General features: G+C 32.1%; 1 protein-coding gene across 2 annotated transcripts; it reads left to right on the forward strand.

Moving 5' to 3' along the window:
- The first annotated feature begins 463 nt into the window (after positions 1–463).
- On the forward strand, positions 464–16,796 carry LOC131846411 (biotin--protein ligase). 2 transcript variants are annotated; one of them, XM_059195696.1, is made up of 15 exons: positions 464–847; positions 1,366–1,625; positions 2,040–2,193; positions 2,498–3,335; positions 3,795–3,990; positions 4,660–4,784; positions 5,729–5,861; positions 10,881–11,057; positions 13,609–13,797; positions 14,281–14,469; positions 14,744–14,850; positions 15,035–15,135; positions 15,427–15,643; positions 16,002–16,195; positions 16,279–16,796. In XM_059195696.1, exons 1-14 carry the CDS (start codon positions 712–714, stop codon positions 16,174–16,176), a joined length of 2,997 nt encoding a protein of 998 aa, XP_059051679.1. In that variant the 5' UTR covers positions 464–711; the 3' UTR covers positions 16,177–16,195; positions 16,279–16,796. The 2 variants fall into 2 exon arrangements, with proteins under 2 accessions (XP_059051679.1, XP_059051678.1); XM_059195695.1 differs by having other exon boundaries at positions 16,002–16,796.
- The last annotated feature ends 4,287 nt before the right edge of the window (positions 16,797–21,083 follow it).

The raw sequence follows: 21,083 nt of genomic DNA on the forward strand, positions 1-21,083 counted from the left end.
TTGGTAATGTTACAGAATATTTTCACTATCATTGAACCGATTTTGATGATCTTTTTGTAGTGGACAACTTTCAATTATTTTGACATAAAAGAATGCATATGTCCGTCCTCGTGATATAAATTATCTTTACGTCGAATTTGTAATAAAATTGCACAAACGTAATGATTCACAATTCTATGTATGTTACTATTTTTTGTACATAACTACACCCTAATACGTGCATCTTCCAGATACATAGCTTTTTTTTTTCCATATTCGTCCATCTCCTTTTCCCAGATACATAGCACTTTTGTTGCCGAGATCTCTGAAAGCAAATGTACGAATATAGGAAAAAAAAAAATCTCTGAAAGCAATGAATGACAGCTCTTTATCTTGGCATGACAGATCTATTGACAATTGTACTGTTGTTTGATTGAAATTTTAATGATTTGTAGATATATTTTGTCCACCAAATATTTAAAATTATTCTTTAGAAAATAATAGCTTTATATTTTTGTGTCATTTTATATGTTTTAGGGTCTAGTGACTCACTATGTACTATAAATAAATTATCTGTTTTCGTTAAAATACGAAATAGTTAATACTTACATCGATCTTACAGTGGACTTTAGAATCGATATTTAGCCCAGTTTAGTTTATTGCGTTTTTCGTCCATATATAGTTATGCGCTAAGTAATTTGTGTTGTGTATGTTATACGAGGGGTAGTTATAATGCTATTCACACCAATTTATATTGCAATGACTTTCATAAAAACTTGGAGAATTCGGTCCTTCAGAGCTCGACTGCTCGAATTCTTGAATGGTAACACAAGTGTTGCTTTTTGCAAAGTGCCCGAAAATGCCGCAGGTAAACTTTAAAATGTCGTAGATATAAACCGGCGGTTTATTCGCATTAAATAGGTGCAAAATATGTTTGAGCCTTCACTGACAATCTCACCTTCATTTGATCTATATTTAATTTATTATTAATATTTATTTATACGGATAACATGTTTATATATAAAAATAATTGCATAATTTGCAAATTATGTTGTTTTAATATTTTTTTGTATTGTATTATTTATTATTCTATATGTATTGCTACAGTTTAATTATTTAATATTAATAATCTATAAAAATGTTTCATAAAACTTTTCTATATTAAATTTGAATATGGCCTATCTATGCACCAAATATGTTTAAAATCTGTTTAAAAATGATTAAGTATATAACATAACATCTAAACACTTAAATGTATACTATTAGTATAGAAAAATATATTAAACAAAGAGATTACTTTGTATAGATGCTTGTATTTTATAATTATATAATTTTTTTTATGAACTATACATTAAGAGAAAACTATTTGTTTATATTATTTTCCAGAAACTCCAACCTTAAGTTCAAAACTGTGTACGAACCCAAAGAATGCTTATCTCTGTGACTTGCTGGATTATACAAACGCTACCAGAATCTGCAGCATGAAACCAACTCAGTGTATAGAGATCAGTGACTGGGTTGCATGTGCGGGCGGACTGCCGCTGGGGTCTAGTGAACTGTCTCCTGTTATAGACTTGGATGTGGATGTGCTATTTGAATGTGAGATGGAGCCGAATGAAGCTAGCTCCTACCAGAATATTGCGCATGTATATTTCTTTGTTATACTAAATACAATCATGTTTTATAATATAACATTTAATTTGCCTGCATACTCATATTTTTCATTATTTATTTCATCTCATAATAATACTGCTTTTTTTGAGGAATAATAGTAATATGTTAGCTTAGTTTAAAAATTTATTAAAGTTAAGAATGACAGGTTCATAGACAAAAGGAATAAATTTTAATTCTGTGTTTATAAGAATATAATATGGAATATGATATAGTAATTCTGATAGTGTACATAAAATTTAATGCAAACAGGGCCCAAGCCATATTTGTTACACTGGACAAGAAATATCCTATAAAATATTTCTAATTTGACCATTTATGACTCCAATGCAAATAACACTGATTACACAGTTATATAAGCAATTACATATTTTTTTCTTTATTTATAGCTGGACACTATGGGTCAGCCAGTAGCATGGAAAGCAGGCTCTCATCTCGCCATAATATTAAAAACAAATATGGAGAACCTTAGTGTCATTGGCTTCAACTTTGTTGGTGGAGAATTTGTTATAGATCATAAATTACCTGTGGTCAGGGTACAAAGTTAGTAACATTTAATTTTTTCTTAATACATATTAAGCAGATAATATATGTGCTTACAGAGATAGAGTATAAAGTGTTACCACAACATTTCAATACAAATGAATTGATGGAAACTGTAGGAAACTAAACCAATCCATCTAACTGACATGATAATTGCTAACTCATTCTCATGTGCAATGAGTAATGGTAAAACTATTGGTATTAGTATTAATAAATAGTACTAGTGGGATGCTAATAGGTTTATATGATGTAAAATGCATGTATATTTTGTGTCACAACAATAATTAATAACTATATATTTCAGCTGTGCAGTTATCAGGGGAACCAAATAAAGCCACAGACTCCTCAATGAGGACTTTACGTAGTGAAATACAACATAGTCTTAGAGTACCGTATGATGAATTTAGGTGGCCAGTTCATGCTGCTCTATTAAGAAAATTGTCAAAAGTAGTAGATATTAAGTCTGATACAAAAAATACATTTGTAGAAATGAATGGAAGTAGTGAAATGATAATTGACACAATGACTATCAACAGAAAAAATATAACATTAGCTGATGTTAGTGTGAACACATCCAAATCTCTTAATGCTGAGGATGAAGTTGATAAACCTGCAGAAATCAAAATAAACAGTATAGAACCACCACAGAAAACCTCTGAAAAAACCATAGAACACACTATAGAAAGAGTTCTTGAGAAGACTATAGAAAAATCGCCAGAAAGGAAAATTGTGAAAGCACAGCAACAACCTAGTGATAGTGAATTAGTGCTTGAAAATGTAACTGTTGAAATCCAACACAACATAACTCCAAAGAAATCGAGCTTAAAACTAGATTTGAAGAAGGGTACTAGTCAGTTATCAACATCTTTGCTCAATATATCAAGTCAAATCAAATCAGTGACAACACATAAGAGAGTAGTTAGTACAACAGGTCCGAGAAAATCACAACCACCTATAGCATCAAGTCCACAAATCAAAGATTGTACAAAGGCTTCTACATCTCAACAGTGTACACCAAAATCTACTAAATGTTCCCGTCCATTAATAAATACTAAATCACCAAATGTGTTGATTTATTCGGATAGTGTAGCCGCTAGAGATAATTTGGAGGCATCCCTTAGGAAAGTTTTGGATTGTGACAGGTTCGTAAACTTAGAAATAATTTAATATATATAAAGCAACATATTTATATATAAATAATTGATATTTGTTATGAAATTTACCAAAAATTTTGCCAAAGTTATTACATTATTATTCATTTCTCTTGCACCTCAACTTGCGATTTTTTTTTAGAATTAAGGATAGCACTGTCCTTCATATTTTGGAATTATTTTTTAATGGATAATTACGGAATGTTATGGAGCACTAGTTATAAGTATTATTATTACACAGGTCTTAATAGCTTGGATCTCGGTCCCGGTATCGACTTGGGCGTCAAGGTTAACGCCTTCTTAGAGTGGTTACCTAAATTAACTTATTTTTAGTAACGGTTACGGTGCTACGGTAACCGTTTACCACAATGTGGATATACTTTGCCACCATCGTGGTATAATAAAAGTAACCCTCCAAGGCCGTAGTATAGCGAGGCGGGATGTGTGCAGGTACACCGTGTACGCGGTGTCCCGCGCGGCGCTGGAGGCGGGCGCGTGGCGCGGGCGGGCGGCGCTGGTGGCGGCCGCGGGGTGCGTGGGTCGCGCCGGCCCCCTGCTGCTCGCGCACCTGCTCGACGGCGGCCGCCTGCTCGCGCTCTGCTCAGACCTACTGCACGCAGTGCTGCCCTATTACAAGACAGCAGAGGTACACGACCGCCGCTACTATATTCATATATTTTACGAAGATTTTGTATGTTGTATTTTTTTTTAAAGTTTGACGGCCTCGATGGTCTAGCGGTTTAGCACTCCGCTTTACATCCAATGGTCACGGGTTCGTTCCTCGCACGATGCAAACGTTTGTATTCATGAGTATGATTGTTTGTATCGGTCTGGGTGTTTTCTTCGTATGTTATCTATGTATTTAAAAAAAATGTTTTTATTGAAATGAGTTTTCTAGTACCCATAAAACAAGCTCTGATGACCGAGACAGTTGATGGTGCAGTGTGAACAGGGTCCAGGTTAGTTATTATTATTTATTAATAATGGTATGCCATTATTATTAATAAATGCAAATGACTTAACGATTACCACTTACTTTATTGTTAGTAGTAACTGTCGCCTATACATACGTACATGACGTCATGACGTAACAACCGTGGTACCTGAAAATCCAATACCATAAATGGTATTGAATTTTAAGATGAGCGAGATTAAGCTTCAGCCTAATCTCCCACTTTAACTGAAACATGCGTAATGATTTCTCGCCTTTTGTCCCATGTTTTATACTTAATACATTGAAAAAAAGGAAAACAATTGAAATTCTAAAATAGTTTATTGTCTAATACATACATGTAGTATTTTTTTTTTATTTTAGGTTCGTGAGAATGAAATTGTGCAGTTTTCGTACGACAAGTGGAAGTCTGTGAAGATGAAACATCACATATTTTGTTACCAAGCATCACCAGCTAAAAAACAATTTTCAACTGAAAGTGACAGACAGTAAGTACCTTTTTGTTTGTACGTACATAATAACTAAACTAACCATGTTATTGTAGGCTTTATAATATAATGTAACTAATAATGCAACGAAGTTTAAATTTTCAGAGCAAGTCAGGATAATAATATTTGCTGGTATGCAAAATCTTAATACTATATCAATAATAAATTTATTAAAGTTTTCTATGTTGCATTTTGATTTATCATAATGCTTAAAATAATTGTTTATGCTAATATTATAGTACACGCGCGATTTTGTTCAGTAGAAACAATATTTTGAAAATAATTCTGATCTTATCAATAAAAACAAGTCAACAAAGTCACAATTTTGCGCGTGAACATTTTATTATACTTACAAATATGTTTTGCAACATCTACAATTAAACCCCTCATTCCTGCATGTTGCAAAATAGATGCATCATTTAATTTGTAATAATATATTAATTTCTGAAAATTTAAATAATTAGAAATGTTAATGTTTATTTTTTTATTTTACTATTTTTGTATACTACATCCGTGGTACAGATTCGTCCTACATTATCAAGAAATAGTGACGCCGTAAGAATGCAATGTCTTCCTATTTACCTACTGATTATCCTCAGGAATTCAGAATGTCGTTAAAGCGTAACAAAGCACAAATTGCTAGAAATCTAGTTGCTTGTGCTGGTGTAGTTCCTAATGTTGGTCCAAGTTTCACAATGATTGCCTATTCAGTGTTTGATTTTTTAGTTTCTGTCGCTATGAACACGCTTTTAGTTTTGCATGTGTATACATACTATATAACATAATTGTAAAAAGAAAACATTATTTAATTATTATAAATATTAACTCATATTTGTATATCAATAGTTTTTATAATCCTTTAGTATTAAAACAGAAGGCATCGTTAATAGAACTTGACTGTTTTTGTTTTTTTTATTTATTTGTATTTTGTTTTTACGCTTTAGGCCGTCCAAGTATACAGGACATCCAGGACATGAGCTCGACATCCAGGTACTTGCGTCCGAGGAGACATGGCGAACACCATCGCTGTTACAGGCCACCGACCTCACGAACAACGGAATTGCTATTTTTTCACAGGTGACATTTTACGTGAAATTTAATATATCAGTATATATATATATATATATATATACCTCTTTGGGCACTTTGTTGATCACGCCACAACCTACACACTTGCTGATTCCACCTTTTGCACTGAATAACTTGACTCCTATCGCGTATATCTCAGGCGGTATGGCAACGTCGCATTCTATTTTATTCATATATATTCGTCGATAGTACGATATACTCGACACTTTTTTTACTAATAATTCGTGACTGAATCCGAACGGCTAAATTTTTGGTATACACAAAGACTTTTTGGCTCTGAATATATTCCAAAAATCAATTAATTATGTTGATCACTTTATATACTCGTCCTTACTGCGATCAAATATTTCAGAGATTAGCCGGAACAAACAGGTTCCGGCTAATCTCTGAAATAGCTGGACCGATTTTGACGGGACTTTTTTTGGCAAGTAGCTAATGTAATAAGGAGTAACTTACGCTACTGTTATTTTAGAAAAATAAAATAAAATTTCACGCGGACAAAGTCGCTGGGGCCAGCTAATCTATAGACCGAGATGATTAAGTTACTATTATGTTGTTGACAAAATTTTACTGTAATGTTACTATTACATTATCCTACACAATTTGTATTATTTTGGATGAATAAATAAATAAATAAATCATATTAGGCATACGACTAGCCTTATGACTGTTACTTTTTTTAAATCTATACATATAAATTAAATTGGAGTGTCTGTTTGTAATATTGAAATAACCGATTTTTACTACATGCATATGAATATATATAAGGTACATATACCAAATTAACAATTTTTATAATTTTTGTCTGTCTGTCTGTCGGTCTGTTTGTTCCGGCTAATATCTGAAATGGCTGGACCGATTTTGACGGTACTTTTTTTGGCAGGTAGCTGATTTATAAGGAGTAACTTAGCCTACTTTTATTTTAGAAAAATAAAGTTAAATTCCACGCGGACGAAGTCGCGGGAACAGCTTGTTTTTAATAAAAACGGTTTATTCGATAGAAAAAACATCTTTTTTGTGGTACTTGAGAATGTTGAAGCCTGTTGTTCTTAATATTGAAATAATAGTTTTTGTCTACGAGCATATGAATATAAATACGGTACATATACTAAAATTTATTTTTATACAATTTTTGTCTGTCTGTCTGTCTGTTTGTTCCGGCTAATCTCTGAAATGGCTGGACCGATTTTGACGGGACTTTTTTTGGCAGGTAGCTGATGTAATAAGGAGTAACTTAGGCTACTTTTATTTTAGAAAAATAAAGTTAAAAACACGAGGACGAAGTCGCGGGAACAGCTAGTGTATAATATATTAGAGATACCTACGTGTTTTTTTTATTGATAGTAGCTGTACACGGGATTTAGTTCGTGTGGAATTTAACTTTATTTTTCTAAAATATAAGAAGTTACATTCCACGCGAACGAAGTCGCGTGTACAGCTAGTTGTCGGTAGTCTAGCGATTTAGCTAGCACACCGCTTTGATTCCTGCTTGGTGGTCGAGGGTTCGATTCCTCGCACGCTGCAAACATTTGTATTCATGAGTATGATTGTTTGTAACGGTCTGGGTGTTGTCTATGTATAGATAATATGTATTTACGAAAAAAATCTTTGTATTTGTATCAGTTGTCTGGTACCCATAACACAATGTTCAGCTAGCTTAACTTGGGTCTAGATGAAGCTGTGTGAATTGTGCTGAGATTACTATTATTACTATAATAAATCTTTTCAAATCAGCCGATGTTTATTTTTGCCATAATACGTGCTGTTACCATGTGATAATATTACGTACTTACTGTTTGATAATGTGATAATATTACGTACTTATTACTGTTTTAAATGTGATGCGTTCATTATTTATATTTCCTTTGAATTAAAGACAAGTGTATATATATATATATACGCGCACTTTTTTGCACATTTATGTTGATCCAGCCACGACCCGTAGATACATTTGCTGACTCCACTGTCTCTCTCTTTCTACCACTATAACGGTATCGTGGCGGAACGGCAACATGTTGCCGTTCCGCGTTCCCGCGTGTTCCCTAGATAAAGTATTCGTCGATAGTACCTGTACTCGATATATATGTTTTCAACAATTTCCTGCATTAGTGATCCGTATCAGCAAAATTTTTTAAATGCACAAAAACTTTTTGGCTCTGAATATATTTAAAAAATCATTTACTTGTGTGTTGATGAATTTATATTGATTCGAATAGGTAGCGATATTATGAATTTATTATACGTAATCTAAAGATTTTGACGAAATAAGAGTAATTAGTTATCTGTTAACCTTGACTTCATACTGGCACCAGTATTATCAGATGATGAACATACTCTTCGAAAACTTACAGCAGAAATATCGTGTTTGGACTCATTAGATTGGTCTCGATGAATAGAGTTTAAAAAACTTAAAATAAATGGTAAATTAGAAATAACGTATAAAAACACTACGCAAAATTCAACCACTTTAAAACTTAATAATAATAATTAGGAAAAGATCAAAGCTATAAGTGCACTGAAAGTAATTGATTTCCAACAATAAGTACTAAACAACTCTGTTTGTTCAGTAAAAGTGTAAATACACTGGTAACCTTTAATCATATTTTATATGCAAACATTACATATACAAACCCTAAAGTTTTATTTCAGAATAGCCAGTAGTTTTGAAGAAATAAGTCTTTGAAATTGTACGTGTAACTTATATATATACTAGTTTTTTCACCATAACAAACAACACCAATATGGCCTAGTTAGTAGTGTACCTGTGTACCAATTTACCACACAGATACTCTGAGTTCCAATCCTACACTTTTTTTTTATTATTTATTTTTTTGTTTTTTTTTTAATTTAATATTTTAATAATTAATTTAATTTATACGATTATTAATTTGTAATAAAAACGTAGTTAAGTATTAAATTAATTTGACTAGTTAGGAGTGTACCTGTGTACCAACTTACCACACAGACACCCCGGGTTCGATTCCCACCATTGACTATTGTTATTTACTTCTTTTTGTTTTTTTTTAATTTAATATTTTAATAATTAAATTAATTTATACGAGAAAAACGTAGTTAAGTATTAAATTAATTTTACTAGTTAGGAGTGTACCTGTGTACCAACTTACTACACAGACATCCCGGGTTCGATTCCCACCATTGACTATTGTTATTTACTTCTTTTTGTTTATTTTTAATTTAATATTTTAATAATTAAATTAATTTATACGAGAAAAACGTAGTTAAGTATTAAATTAATTTTACTAGTTAGGAGTGTACCTGTGTACCAACTTACCACACAGACACCCCGGGTTCGATTCCCACCATTGACTTTTTTTTGTTTTTTTTTTAAAGTAATATTTAAAAATAACTATTTTAATAATTAAATGAATTTAATCGATAAAAATAAGTTGTTAAATATTAAATAAATTTTAAGTGACATTAACTATTATAGCATGCACAAACAATATTTTGTAATAATAAAGAAAATACATTTGAAATGTTGTTGTGTTAATTATTTATAAGATCTTACTATAATTGTTAGCTGCTTTACAATTTAGAAAGTATAATAGTTAATGTAAATTAAAATTTATTTAATACTTGACAACTTTTTGTTCGATTAAATTCATTTAATTATTAAAATAGTTAATTTAAAATATAAAATAAAGTCAAAACAAAAAAAAATAATAAAAAAAATTCTATGGCGGGAATCGAACCTTGAGCGTCCGTTTGGTAAGTTGATTTGAAATTCAAAGGCTTATTTCTTCGAAATTACTGGCCATTTTGAAATAATACTTAGGGTTCGCATACCCTTATCGGATACTACACGGAGTTTCGTCAAAATAAAATATCTAGGTTAGGTATAATAAATTCATAATTAATAGACCATTACGGTATCTGTATATATTCGGATCAAAACAAGTACTATGAAATAAGAACGAGTATATAAATTGATTAACAAAAGTAATTGATTTTTGAAATATATTCAGAGCCAAAAAGTCTTCTTTCTTTATTTATGTACTTGTTAGATGCGACAGCGACTTTGTTTTATACTATACTATACTATGTAATGATTGATATACCTAAAATAAATAAAATATCTGAGGTTTGGACAAAAACTCAAAAAGTAATTTTTTTTTGTAAAGGTATTTTGAAAATACTTATTTTGCTTTTAGTGTTATAGTACTTTAATACCACTGCACCAACACTCCGATCGTGCAAAAAATTTAGCTGTTTCATTATTTTTTAGTTCAATTAGTAGTCTATTAAATCCTAATGGGGAGGAGAGTTATGACCCCCCATGACTCCCAAGACCTCCATGACGCTACCCCCTGGATCCGCCGTTACGTCTTCTCTTCATTCGCTCAGTAACGTTGTTACAAAAGAAAAGATTCCCGTCCAAAAAATAACAAGTATTGAGGTTTGATCTGGAGTCACGTTACTCCAGACTGATTTCTATAAATATTTAGATTAGATAGACTATTATTCTTGAAATACTAGCTAGACATTATTAAGTTATGGTAGCCATAATGTAGTAGCCCAAACGTGCCAATGAGGAAGCCCTTGGCAAATGCTGCACCCTGATTGGCCCGTTTGAATTGGATCAAGAAGTGGTCGTATGCCAAAAAGGTGGATTTGTATAAAATCGTGTATAAATCGCTTAATTATTATTATTACTCGTCGTGACAGTTGTGGCTCAAAACGGAGCAACATTTACATATGGTCATCTGGCATTAGATCAACAAAAGGCCTCCGGATCAACAAGTGAAAAAGGATCAACAAAAAACTACCTATACGGCACGTCTGAGCCACAAAGTGCCCAAGGGGATATTTATATATATATATATATATATATATATATATATATATATATATATATATCAGTTTGATACCCTAAGTACAGCTCTAACAGAACATGTATTAGCTACAAAATATAGAGATCACAAAATAGCAATAGTCCTCATAAATATCCAGTAATATATTATAAATGATAAAATTATCAATTTTTAGATTCATCTAGAAGCCGATCCAAGTGACTATCTAGGTGAAGAGGGTATTAAAAGCAATGAGGCGCGATTGGAAATTATTCACAAGATCTTGGGTGACATTCTTGGACTTCATGTTGTGAATCCTCGGGAGATCGCTCCGGTCGAATATACAAAGGGTTTTTTTCTTGGCAACCATGTGGTAAGTTATATATATAAGAATATAATTATATTATTTTCGCATCTCCATTACAGTAGTGATTGCTGAACATTGATTTTTATATTTCAATATTTGTGTAAAATTTCTCTATACAATATTTTAAATAATTCTACAAAAGTTCTGTATTGTACGAATGTTTGTGTTTATTGTAAATGTAAAATGTATGTCATTTTCGATATTATCGAAATTTGCTTCCCAAATTCCGCCTAAAAGAACCGTAGCTTCCAGGTATCTTCACTGACTCAACAAAGATGCCCATTGATACGTAACGAGTACAGATATTACAGGATTACTACTTACTATTTCATCAGAATCAAACTACTTCGACAAACAGGGCTAATGCACTATTAAAAAACAAATAGGATGCAATCTATATAATGGAATTGCTATAATTAAGAAAATTTTGGAATCTAAAAGAGACAAAATTTTATGCAAATGTTTTATTACAATGTTGGTATTACTTTTTGAAATATAAAAATCATTGTAAATACGATAACTATTAGGTACTAAATTATAGGATTTCTGTGATATGAAATATGCATATTTAGAAGTACGACTTATTGAATTGGCAAATGAAAGAGACATACTAATAGTCTGACCAGGCATTATTGTTACTTACTACAATACAAACCTTATATTAGAGAATATATTCCTTAATATATGGTGAAAATCAATCGACTATTTTTATTTTATGAAATAGAATTGTTTACGTGCCTTTGGTCAGACTATGAATTGATAATGTAGCCGAGCTTCTTAGAAACGCCGTCATTTGGTTTCACCATTTGTATCGATATTTTGTTAAAATTCATATATCATATTTCACATTCTAAAATAATAGCACTATGTATTCTCTAGACACGTTGTTTCTATACACACATACACATTAATTTAGTTCAATAGAACGCAACTACACATCATGTAATTAATACATACAATTTATGCTTTAATATTCATTAAACAGTTTATTATAACAGGAATTATGTAAGAATAAAACAATGAAAAAAATACGTCATAAGAAATAATTGTAAGAAAATATGAATAAAGTTTTTACTTGGACTAGTAAACTAATTATACACATACATTACATACATATATTTATAATATTTTTTTATTGAACATTTTTAACCAAATAGGTGATGTTAAAAATATATATTTAACGAAACAATGAAACGTAATAAGTTAAGGTTTATCTCTATGTTTACAGGATAAGTGATAAATCCTTACTCTGTTATTATTTAATGGAACAGAACACATAGTGCTGTGTCATTTTAAATTCATCCATATTGTATAGTACTATGAGTCACGTATAGGATATTGTCCGCTAGGCGGCGTGGCCGTCGTCGGCGGTCGCGGGCCCTGGCCACGTGACGGTGTGATCCTCGGTGAGACGCACCTGGCTTCATGCTATTAACGTTTTTCTCGTATATTCTACTTACCTACTTCAGTTTATGCCGGCCTAGTATTTCAATAATGAGCCGTTTCAATATTCTTAATTCTTATTCTCAATATTCTAAATATATGAATAATATGTTCCTTTATTTACTAGAACATAATATGATTTTACACATTTACACAGGTGAATGTGTAAAATCATTTGTTGTAATTTTAATAACTACTCATTATTGAAATGGTGTTTGGTGTTCTAACACTTTCTGTATTATTGCTATAATGTATATAACAATGCAGTTTTAGTACGTACTTTGGATCCTCTATTACTTTATGCTGCACTGTTTAACATATTTTTTGCGTATTTCTTTATATAATGCTTTGGTATTTGCTTACTTTCTGATGTATTCTAGTCCTAGCCTATACATAAGCAAGCTATACTTATCTATGCCAGATATACTCTCTACTCTACACAATGACTAGTAGGCGTTCCTATAGTGAGATTTCGTTTTTGTCTATATATAACTATCGTTTATCTGAGTAACTAATATTTGCTACCTTGTTTCACAGTAGTATGACTAATCCTACTAGTAGTTTTGCGACTAATTGCCCCTCATTTAAATTATATTTATTAAATTAAGATTTTACTTATTGAAATCTAGTGTTTTGTACATTAATAAAAAAGTCTATTCTGTACTAAGTGTAACATTATAAACAGGTTTTGTTTAGGCGAAAAAAATAACAAAGTGCAATATTTTTTCTAACACTTTAGAACGATAATTTTTATGTACACATTTCTTAAATATTTATTGTTCCCTAAACTTTTCTTTTAAGAAAAAGTTATAAACTTGCTAAAACTTCTTAAATTTGGTTTTATAAATATTTACATATATCATATATTATTATTTTCTATTATTTCGTTGGTAGTATTTATATCTATTATTAACTATTTAAACCAACTATCAAATAAAAAACAACGCTTATTCTGTTAATATCTGTGCCTTTTTTAATTTAAGTAAAAAGGGTAATTGATGATGCATTGCCAACGAATGTACTGTTTAGATATTGTGTATTAGTAATATAGTTATAAAACAACATTGTTCTTAAGACATTAAGGAATGGTTCCAAGTAGATTATTATTTTGCAGCATAAGTTGTCACTTGTAGAGCAGTGGTGTACGCCTACGTCTGAAGGCAAACGCTTGCAGAAACTTGGTGACTTGACTATACAATGGTGTTTGCGAGGCGAGACTCCCGTAGAGGCGCCTTCTGAGAATTTTCTGCCGGTTTACGTGTACGAGTGCCCGGAACACTTCTCTACCGTCGAATATTTTGATGTAAGAAATACTAATGTGTTTATTTGTTGTTGATTGATGAGTTATTTAAAATGTATGTGAATGTGATGAGAATTAAATAATATACTAAACCTAATATTATACCTTGAGACAGGATTTTGTAATTATAAATGTGATGGTGATGATTTAAGGATTGATGTTTGTTACTGAGTGAAAGACTCAAAAACTACTGAACAATGATGCAAGTGGTACATACTTGTATAGTATAGTGTTTATTATCTGAATTCATCCAGAAACTTCCGCGGGATATAATTTTTTTTAACGGTTTACGCTGACGGAATACCAGTTGAATATGATGGGATGAATATTAAATCGGATCAGTTAACGGATGATGGCGAAATTTTTAAGAATTAACGACGTCGGTTTCCAGAGCAGGACGCATAGGGACATGTAGGTTTACCTGTAAAGTTCCCATTCCTAACAATGCGTGGCACGCGGTGAGCTACAGTGAACGTGGTGTCGCAGAACCTGACGTCGTCGCACATGGGGCGGCTGGTGGTGTACTCGGACGTGGTGGGGAGCACGACGCGCGTGGTGGGCGGCGCCGCGCTGGCGCCGGGCGTGGCGGCGGTGGCCCGGCGCCAGGCCGCCGCGCAGGGCCGCGTGCAGAACAAGTGGCTCTCGCCGCCCGGGCAGGCCGCCATCTCGCTGCAGGTGCCCTACTCTGTTTATATTATAATTTGCCATATAGACCGTTATCTCGCTGCAGGTGCTTTATCTACTTATATTATAACTAGCTGTCTCGGCAAACTATGTTTTCGTCCGCAGTCATTGCCCAGGCGGCGACTCGATAGGTTGTCCTAATTTATGCAATACAACAAAAACAGCCTTTCATTCCACACCGTCCGTCCGTCTGACCAGGGATCCCTATCAAAAATAGTCCTATCGTCTACAAACATTTTATCACAGCCGTGTATAATATTGACAGGTGTGGCAGAAGATGTCCCCGTCGCTGCCGCTGCTGCAGCACGCTGCCGCAATGGCCGCAGTTCGCGCGATTCGCTCTCGACCAGCTTACGAGCACCTCAACATTAGGTGATACAAAGAATAGTAATCATGAATACAAATGTTGCAACGTACTAGGAATTGAACCCGTGACCATCGGAAATTATGCGGTGTACCGCTATACCAGCATGGTGTAAAATAATTATGTTAAGGATATAACTGACTTATAAATGTATATTTATTTTATTTTTAATTGATACGTATACTTAAATAGGATAAAATGGCCGAACGACGTATATTACGGGCGCGAAGTTAAAATCGGAGGAACAATCACCACGGCCAATTGTATTGGAGACGATGTTATTGTCAATATAGGTATGTATCATTTGTTTTTTGCAGAATTAGAATTACATTGAATTACTTTTAACATTAACCAACAATATCATTCAATCGAAATAGAAATTCTTATGGTATAACAATAACACATTTTTTTTATATAGGTATAAATATGTTATGGGATATCTGTTACGAAACTATATGTATCTCAAAAATATTGAATTGTTTAATAGAATTAATTTTCACATTAGTACCATATAAATAATGATTTTGTGTAATATATGTGTTTATATATGTTACTATATTAAATAATTTATTTTTCATATACAGGAACCGGCGTCAATATCTCTAACAGCGTGCCAACAACGTGCTTGAACGACATAATCTCGGAGTACAACAAGCGGCATGACGCCTCACTCGCTCCGTTCACAGTGGAGAGTTTCCTCGCCCGGTACTGCTCTCAACTGGAGATCATACTAGAGGAGATGGCCAGTCCCCGTGGAATCAAGGCCTTCATCGAACAGTACTACCAGTATTGGCTACACACGTAAGTTACATCCAGAAAACGAAAGTTCAGGTTTTTTAAGGGATGATAATGGAATGGTGCACTTTCTTGCGCTAACGGTATACGTTGGCGGGGTACCAGTGGAGGATGATAAGATGAGTGATTAAGATGACTGTGGTAAGAGAGGTCAGTTCAGTTAGCCCATCGTGACAAATTCACCAGGAATTTGTCCTGATTTCCAGGGCGAACCGTATGGAGGTCAACCAGATAGCAACGTACCCTACATTGCTAGCAGCATTGCTATCACCCTATATCATCATAGACCCCATCGTCATCAGTCCAATTTGTTAACAATTCCCTTTCCGCCCGCATTATTAATATTAGCTTGGCTTATTAACAGTGGTGAAGAGATCCGCCTGCAGAGAGAAGGCACATCGACGCCAGTGACAGGCTGCATCTCAGGCGTGGACGAGGCCGGCTGGCTATTAGTTAACACGCCCACCGGCGAACTGCGGGTCGCGCCCGATGGCAACACATTCGACATCATGAGCGGACTCATCGCACCCAAGTTGTAATGGATTTGATTGTCACTAGGTAATAATTTAGATTCTGTTCCATTACAATATCGTTTTTGCAAACGAAAACAATGAATATCATGCTCTATATTGATTTGAAAGGTTCAAAACCGGCAATTTGGAGATACAAAGCAGTAGTTACGCAATACATTCTTACTCTCTCACATTGACTGTTGATAATGTAACATTATTTTGCACAACTTTGACGGATTTTTTTGCAATGTGTTGTAGATTATAAATATTTAAAAAAAACTGTAAATACCAGGTTCTGTGTTGCATGCCAAGTGGAGTGAAACTTAAAAAATAGAACTACTCTAACATATTTCTCTAAAATGAAATATTTTTACCCCAGGTGAAATATTCCAACCTGGTTTGTGGTATAAGGTTATTTAAAACTATCACAGAAAGGCGATTTATAAGTTATTCTGGATCTCATATGATAATATGAAGTAAGTAGAGTTCCGACATATTTGTTAACTTTATATACTGGAGATAAATGGGAATAATTTTCCACAATAATAAATAATACCGATTTTATTAAGTGGTAGTGTGCTGTGCAATATGTTCTAGAGTATTAACTCTTCAACATGTAGTCATAATAGTGTTATTAGAGTGATATACACTTTAAAATTTCGTTGTGATACTTATATATATACATATTTAATTTTTAATTTATTTTACATTCACATTATATGTAGAAACTATTTTAATTATATCATTATAAATACATTGTATGTATATCTGTGATTTCAAAGTAATGTCACGGCAAATCCCTGGCATTAGCAGAAGATTTTATTTATATTAAAAGAATTAAATTATTTTTGTTACGAGTAATAGCCGTTACAATTGTAGTAAGTTTGAAACGGATTTTAGAAAATAAAGTAGTTTAAGCATAAATCCTATGAATACTGGCGATGTTGCGGTGGAACTATAGCCAAATAATAATTGTATTATCGTTATCATATAATTATTTTGTTAACTCACTGTTATAGATACCGAGAACAAAATACTTCCTGTTTACTTAAAAAAACGAACTGACTGTATAATTCGTTGCAATAACCATTATTTTATAGGTAAAACTTTGTTCTTTAGGAAGTTTTTTATTGACGAATGTATCTACATAGTCTATATATATTATATACGTTCTCAATCACTGTGCCATTTTTAAACGAAATATTCTTAACTTAATTATGAATATTCTTTATGTAACATTTAAAACTTGAACACCAAATCTCAATTAACGTAGTAGTTGTTTAATATATCGTAGAGTTTATGCATATAGTATTTTTTTTACAAATATTTGTTGTCTGCTAGATAAATAAGACGACTCATTGATTGATTTCATATAATTTTCATATTATTTGAACTACGCGAAGTTAGGATAAGAGTGAAACAAACATTTGAAATGTCTATTCTAAAAAGATAGATCTTTTATCTAGTCTTTTCTAGATATTTCATTGCTTAGTTATTATTTTTACTTTCACAGCATTATATTATAGAAGTGTCAAAGTGTATTGAAATATACTAAATGTCGTGCATTCACTATTAAGAAAATTTAATATTAAGTTATCTTATTATATTCATATTTGAAAATATTAATCAACTCTCAAAACTTGCTAAAGTTATTGGTAAATTAAGGATTTTATTTTACTAGACACATTTTCATAATATTAATACAAATCATTATCTATTGCTAAAACAAAATTATATAGACTGGGCAATAATATTATTGATGACTAATGGAATTGGCATTACATATTGGATATTATAATATATAATAACTACTAACACTTAATTATTCAGCGATAGTATGAATATAGATGGATATATAATATGGATTTTTTAGAAATCACACAAATGACTTCTAAAAAATCCATACTAAAGTATGGATTTCAAATGTATTAATTTTAAACTTAATTTTTTTTTTAATTAATATAATCCGTATAAGTAATTTGATCATATATGGCGTTTTTTGAAAAGTTATGACTATGTACGTCCATCGTTGAATAAACTTATTTTAATTATTTACAGATTCAATAAACGTATAACGCGCGATTATAAACTTTTATAAGTAATTTGCAATAATAAAATCTTTATAAAAATCATACATGAAACGCCTACTGCGTTTTGTCTAAATGAATAATGATTTAAATTATTCTGATATGTGTTAAAATTTCATAAACATATATCAAACGGTTATTTACGATGTCCAAAAAATCGTCATTTTTATCACTGACCGACTGACTATGTACGTCCATCGTTGAATAAACTTATTTTAATTATTTACAAATTCAATAAACAGATTATCAAACCGCGCGATTATCAAACAATTTTTTTTAATTGACGTTTTAGCTGAAAACGTCGAAGATTGACATTGTGGCGAAAAATTTCATCTTGTACACTTGATCATTACCAATTTAATATATTATAGATTCAAATATTGCATTGATGCTATAATTTAGATTCTGTCTAAAATATATACTTAAGTATTCGAATTTCGTATTTATTATGTTATTCGTGTATTAATTATTATTTCAATATTTCCATCGATAGTGTAAAATCATTATTTTTATAAATAATTATTAAATGTAATAATTGAATGTTCAACCGAGCTAATTGTAATGTTTTGTTTCTGATCTAACCTGCGATTTATTCAATCTGTTATATTATTATTACATTATTTTAACGTATGGTATAGACAATAGTTTAAACCAAAAATTAATAAAAATTTTAGTATAGTTATAAGTAGGAATGTATAGTTTCGAGAATGAGAACTCATTGGTAACAAATTGTTTTCTTGAGAATTCAATAGATAACAGTCAATTTGTTACATAATCGTCTTTACGAACTATAACGTGTCAATACGAAGTTTCAGATATTAAATGATGTATATGTTGATAGAGAACATATAATGCTATTACTATCCACAAATCACAAGGCCTTAGTTTTGGCAGTCCTCTTCTCAACATGCCCTATATTTAATAAAGGGCAGGTTTATAATAATACAAGTAAAATAATGCTTAATATCTTAAGCCGATATTATATTACAGCGGACCTAATAGACCGCAAAATTTAATGGCGCAGGAAACATATATAAGGGTGAGAATAAAATGAAATAAGCATTACATAATTAGTAATAAAAATATTAAAAACATGATCGTAGTACACTAATTAAAAAGAACGAAGCTTTACAAAAGTAAAGCGAATAACCAGGGTGGTTCTTAGTGAAGGTTGTACGTAGATGTTATAAACTATATCATGTAGATTACTCAGCGACGACACTGCCAGTGCTCTTATATCGAATATCGTTAGATTCAACGTTAAATATCTGTCCGGGTATATCGACATGTTATATAAAAATTAGAGGCTTTGAGGTATTTTAAACTCAAAGGTTAGAGGTAGTTTTAACTAATATTACCCCGTTATATGACGTGGTAACAGATTAGCATACTAGGGATAGGGATTTCATGTTTCAGTAATATTGTCTATAATGTCAATTGTGTTATAAAAGCGATTCATTAAACATCTTAAATGTTCTTATTAGTATTTTATACTACCTCTGTTTTCAAAATAAGATTGCTGATAGTCTGTCGGTCGTTAGGTTGTCAGAATGCAAGTAAAGTTCAAATAGAATGACATTAGGGCATATTCGGAGATAAGTCGCTACTCTTGCCGCACATTTCTGGTAAGATGCCGGTGTTGTTTTAATACATCAAAACAACACAGGCACATGGTGCAACACCCAGTGATAGAAACAAATAATTAAAGATTTAAAAATATTAATTTAATGTAAACTAGATTGCTCTCTTAAAACTTAAGTACAATTGTCTAGCATATATATATAAAACTAACACTGGCATATACTTATAGGTTAACCTGAATTCTGTTCCTATTTTTTTTTTTACTTACTTTATTACATGTAGTATATAAGTTTATTTTAGTTTATACAAATCAACATTATTATGTATCTATCAACAAGTAATGAAATATTGACAACAAATACTACTATAAAATAAAACATGACATTCCTAAAATCGATTAGCTTTTAAGTATATGGGTAGGAGTGAATTATGTTCCCTGCAATTCTGTAATGGTTCAGGAGAAATAAGTGCAGTAGGTAAAATTATATTATATAATTTTAGATGTTTATGATAACATGTTGTTAGGCGACCCACACACGCCATTATGATCAGAGACAATAACGTAGCAACGTGGGAGTCGCCGAGCCGATTTTGGATCGTCGGCCACAGAAGAAATCGGCCCAGATTTCGCTACACGCGAGGCAATCTAGAAAGCACTGCAGATGGTTTTTTTCGGAGAAATCTAATGCTACTAAAATACTAATGGCCGCAAATGGTCTTTACAGTTTCACCGTAGTATAGGCAGCGAGTGCAGATGTCATTCCAAACCCTGGGGTAGACTATTAATGAAGCGGTTGAAGGCCAACTCTTGTCTGACGAATATGACTTTAGTCAGAGGGCACCGATAGGGGTTCGAGCCTTAGGCCGTCGTAATTTGGATACCCGTTTGAATTGGACGGGGGATCGATCGAAAGGGCAATGCATGGCGCTCCCTATCATTGCTCATATTGCCTCTGATTTTAGTATCGTGTGTAGGCTGTTTTAGTATTGACACATTACATAATAATGTTGGCCTCATTAATAGAAATAAAATGTACCTACTTGTGTAGTGAGTGAATAATGCAATTTAATAGTTATCACGTTTAGCAATTATGCGTAATACTAATAAACGTAAGTGATGTTATTAAAATATACGCGAATGTTATCATAAAATTTGCTTCTTTTCATTGTTTATGTACTCGTTTATATTCTTGATATTTATTGTATAAGAAAAATGTGCCTAAAATGTGTTGATGCACTTTAATACATTTAATTGTAATGTTAATA

This window comes from Achroia grisella, unplaced genomic scaffold (genome assembly GCF_030625045.1).
Source record: "Achroia grisella isolate CSIRO2021 unplaced genomic scaffold, CSIRO_AGI_Agris_v1 utg511, whole genome shotgun sequence".
Lineage (NCBI taxonomy): Eukaryota > Metazoa > Arthropoda > Insecta > Lepidoptera > Pyralidae > Achroia > Achroia grisella.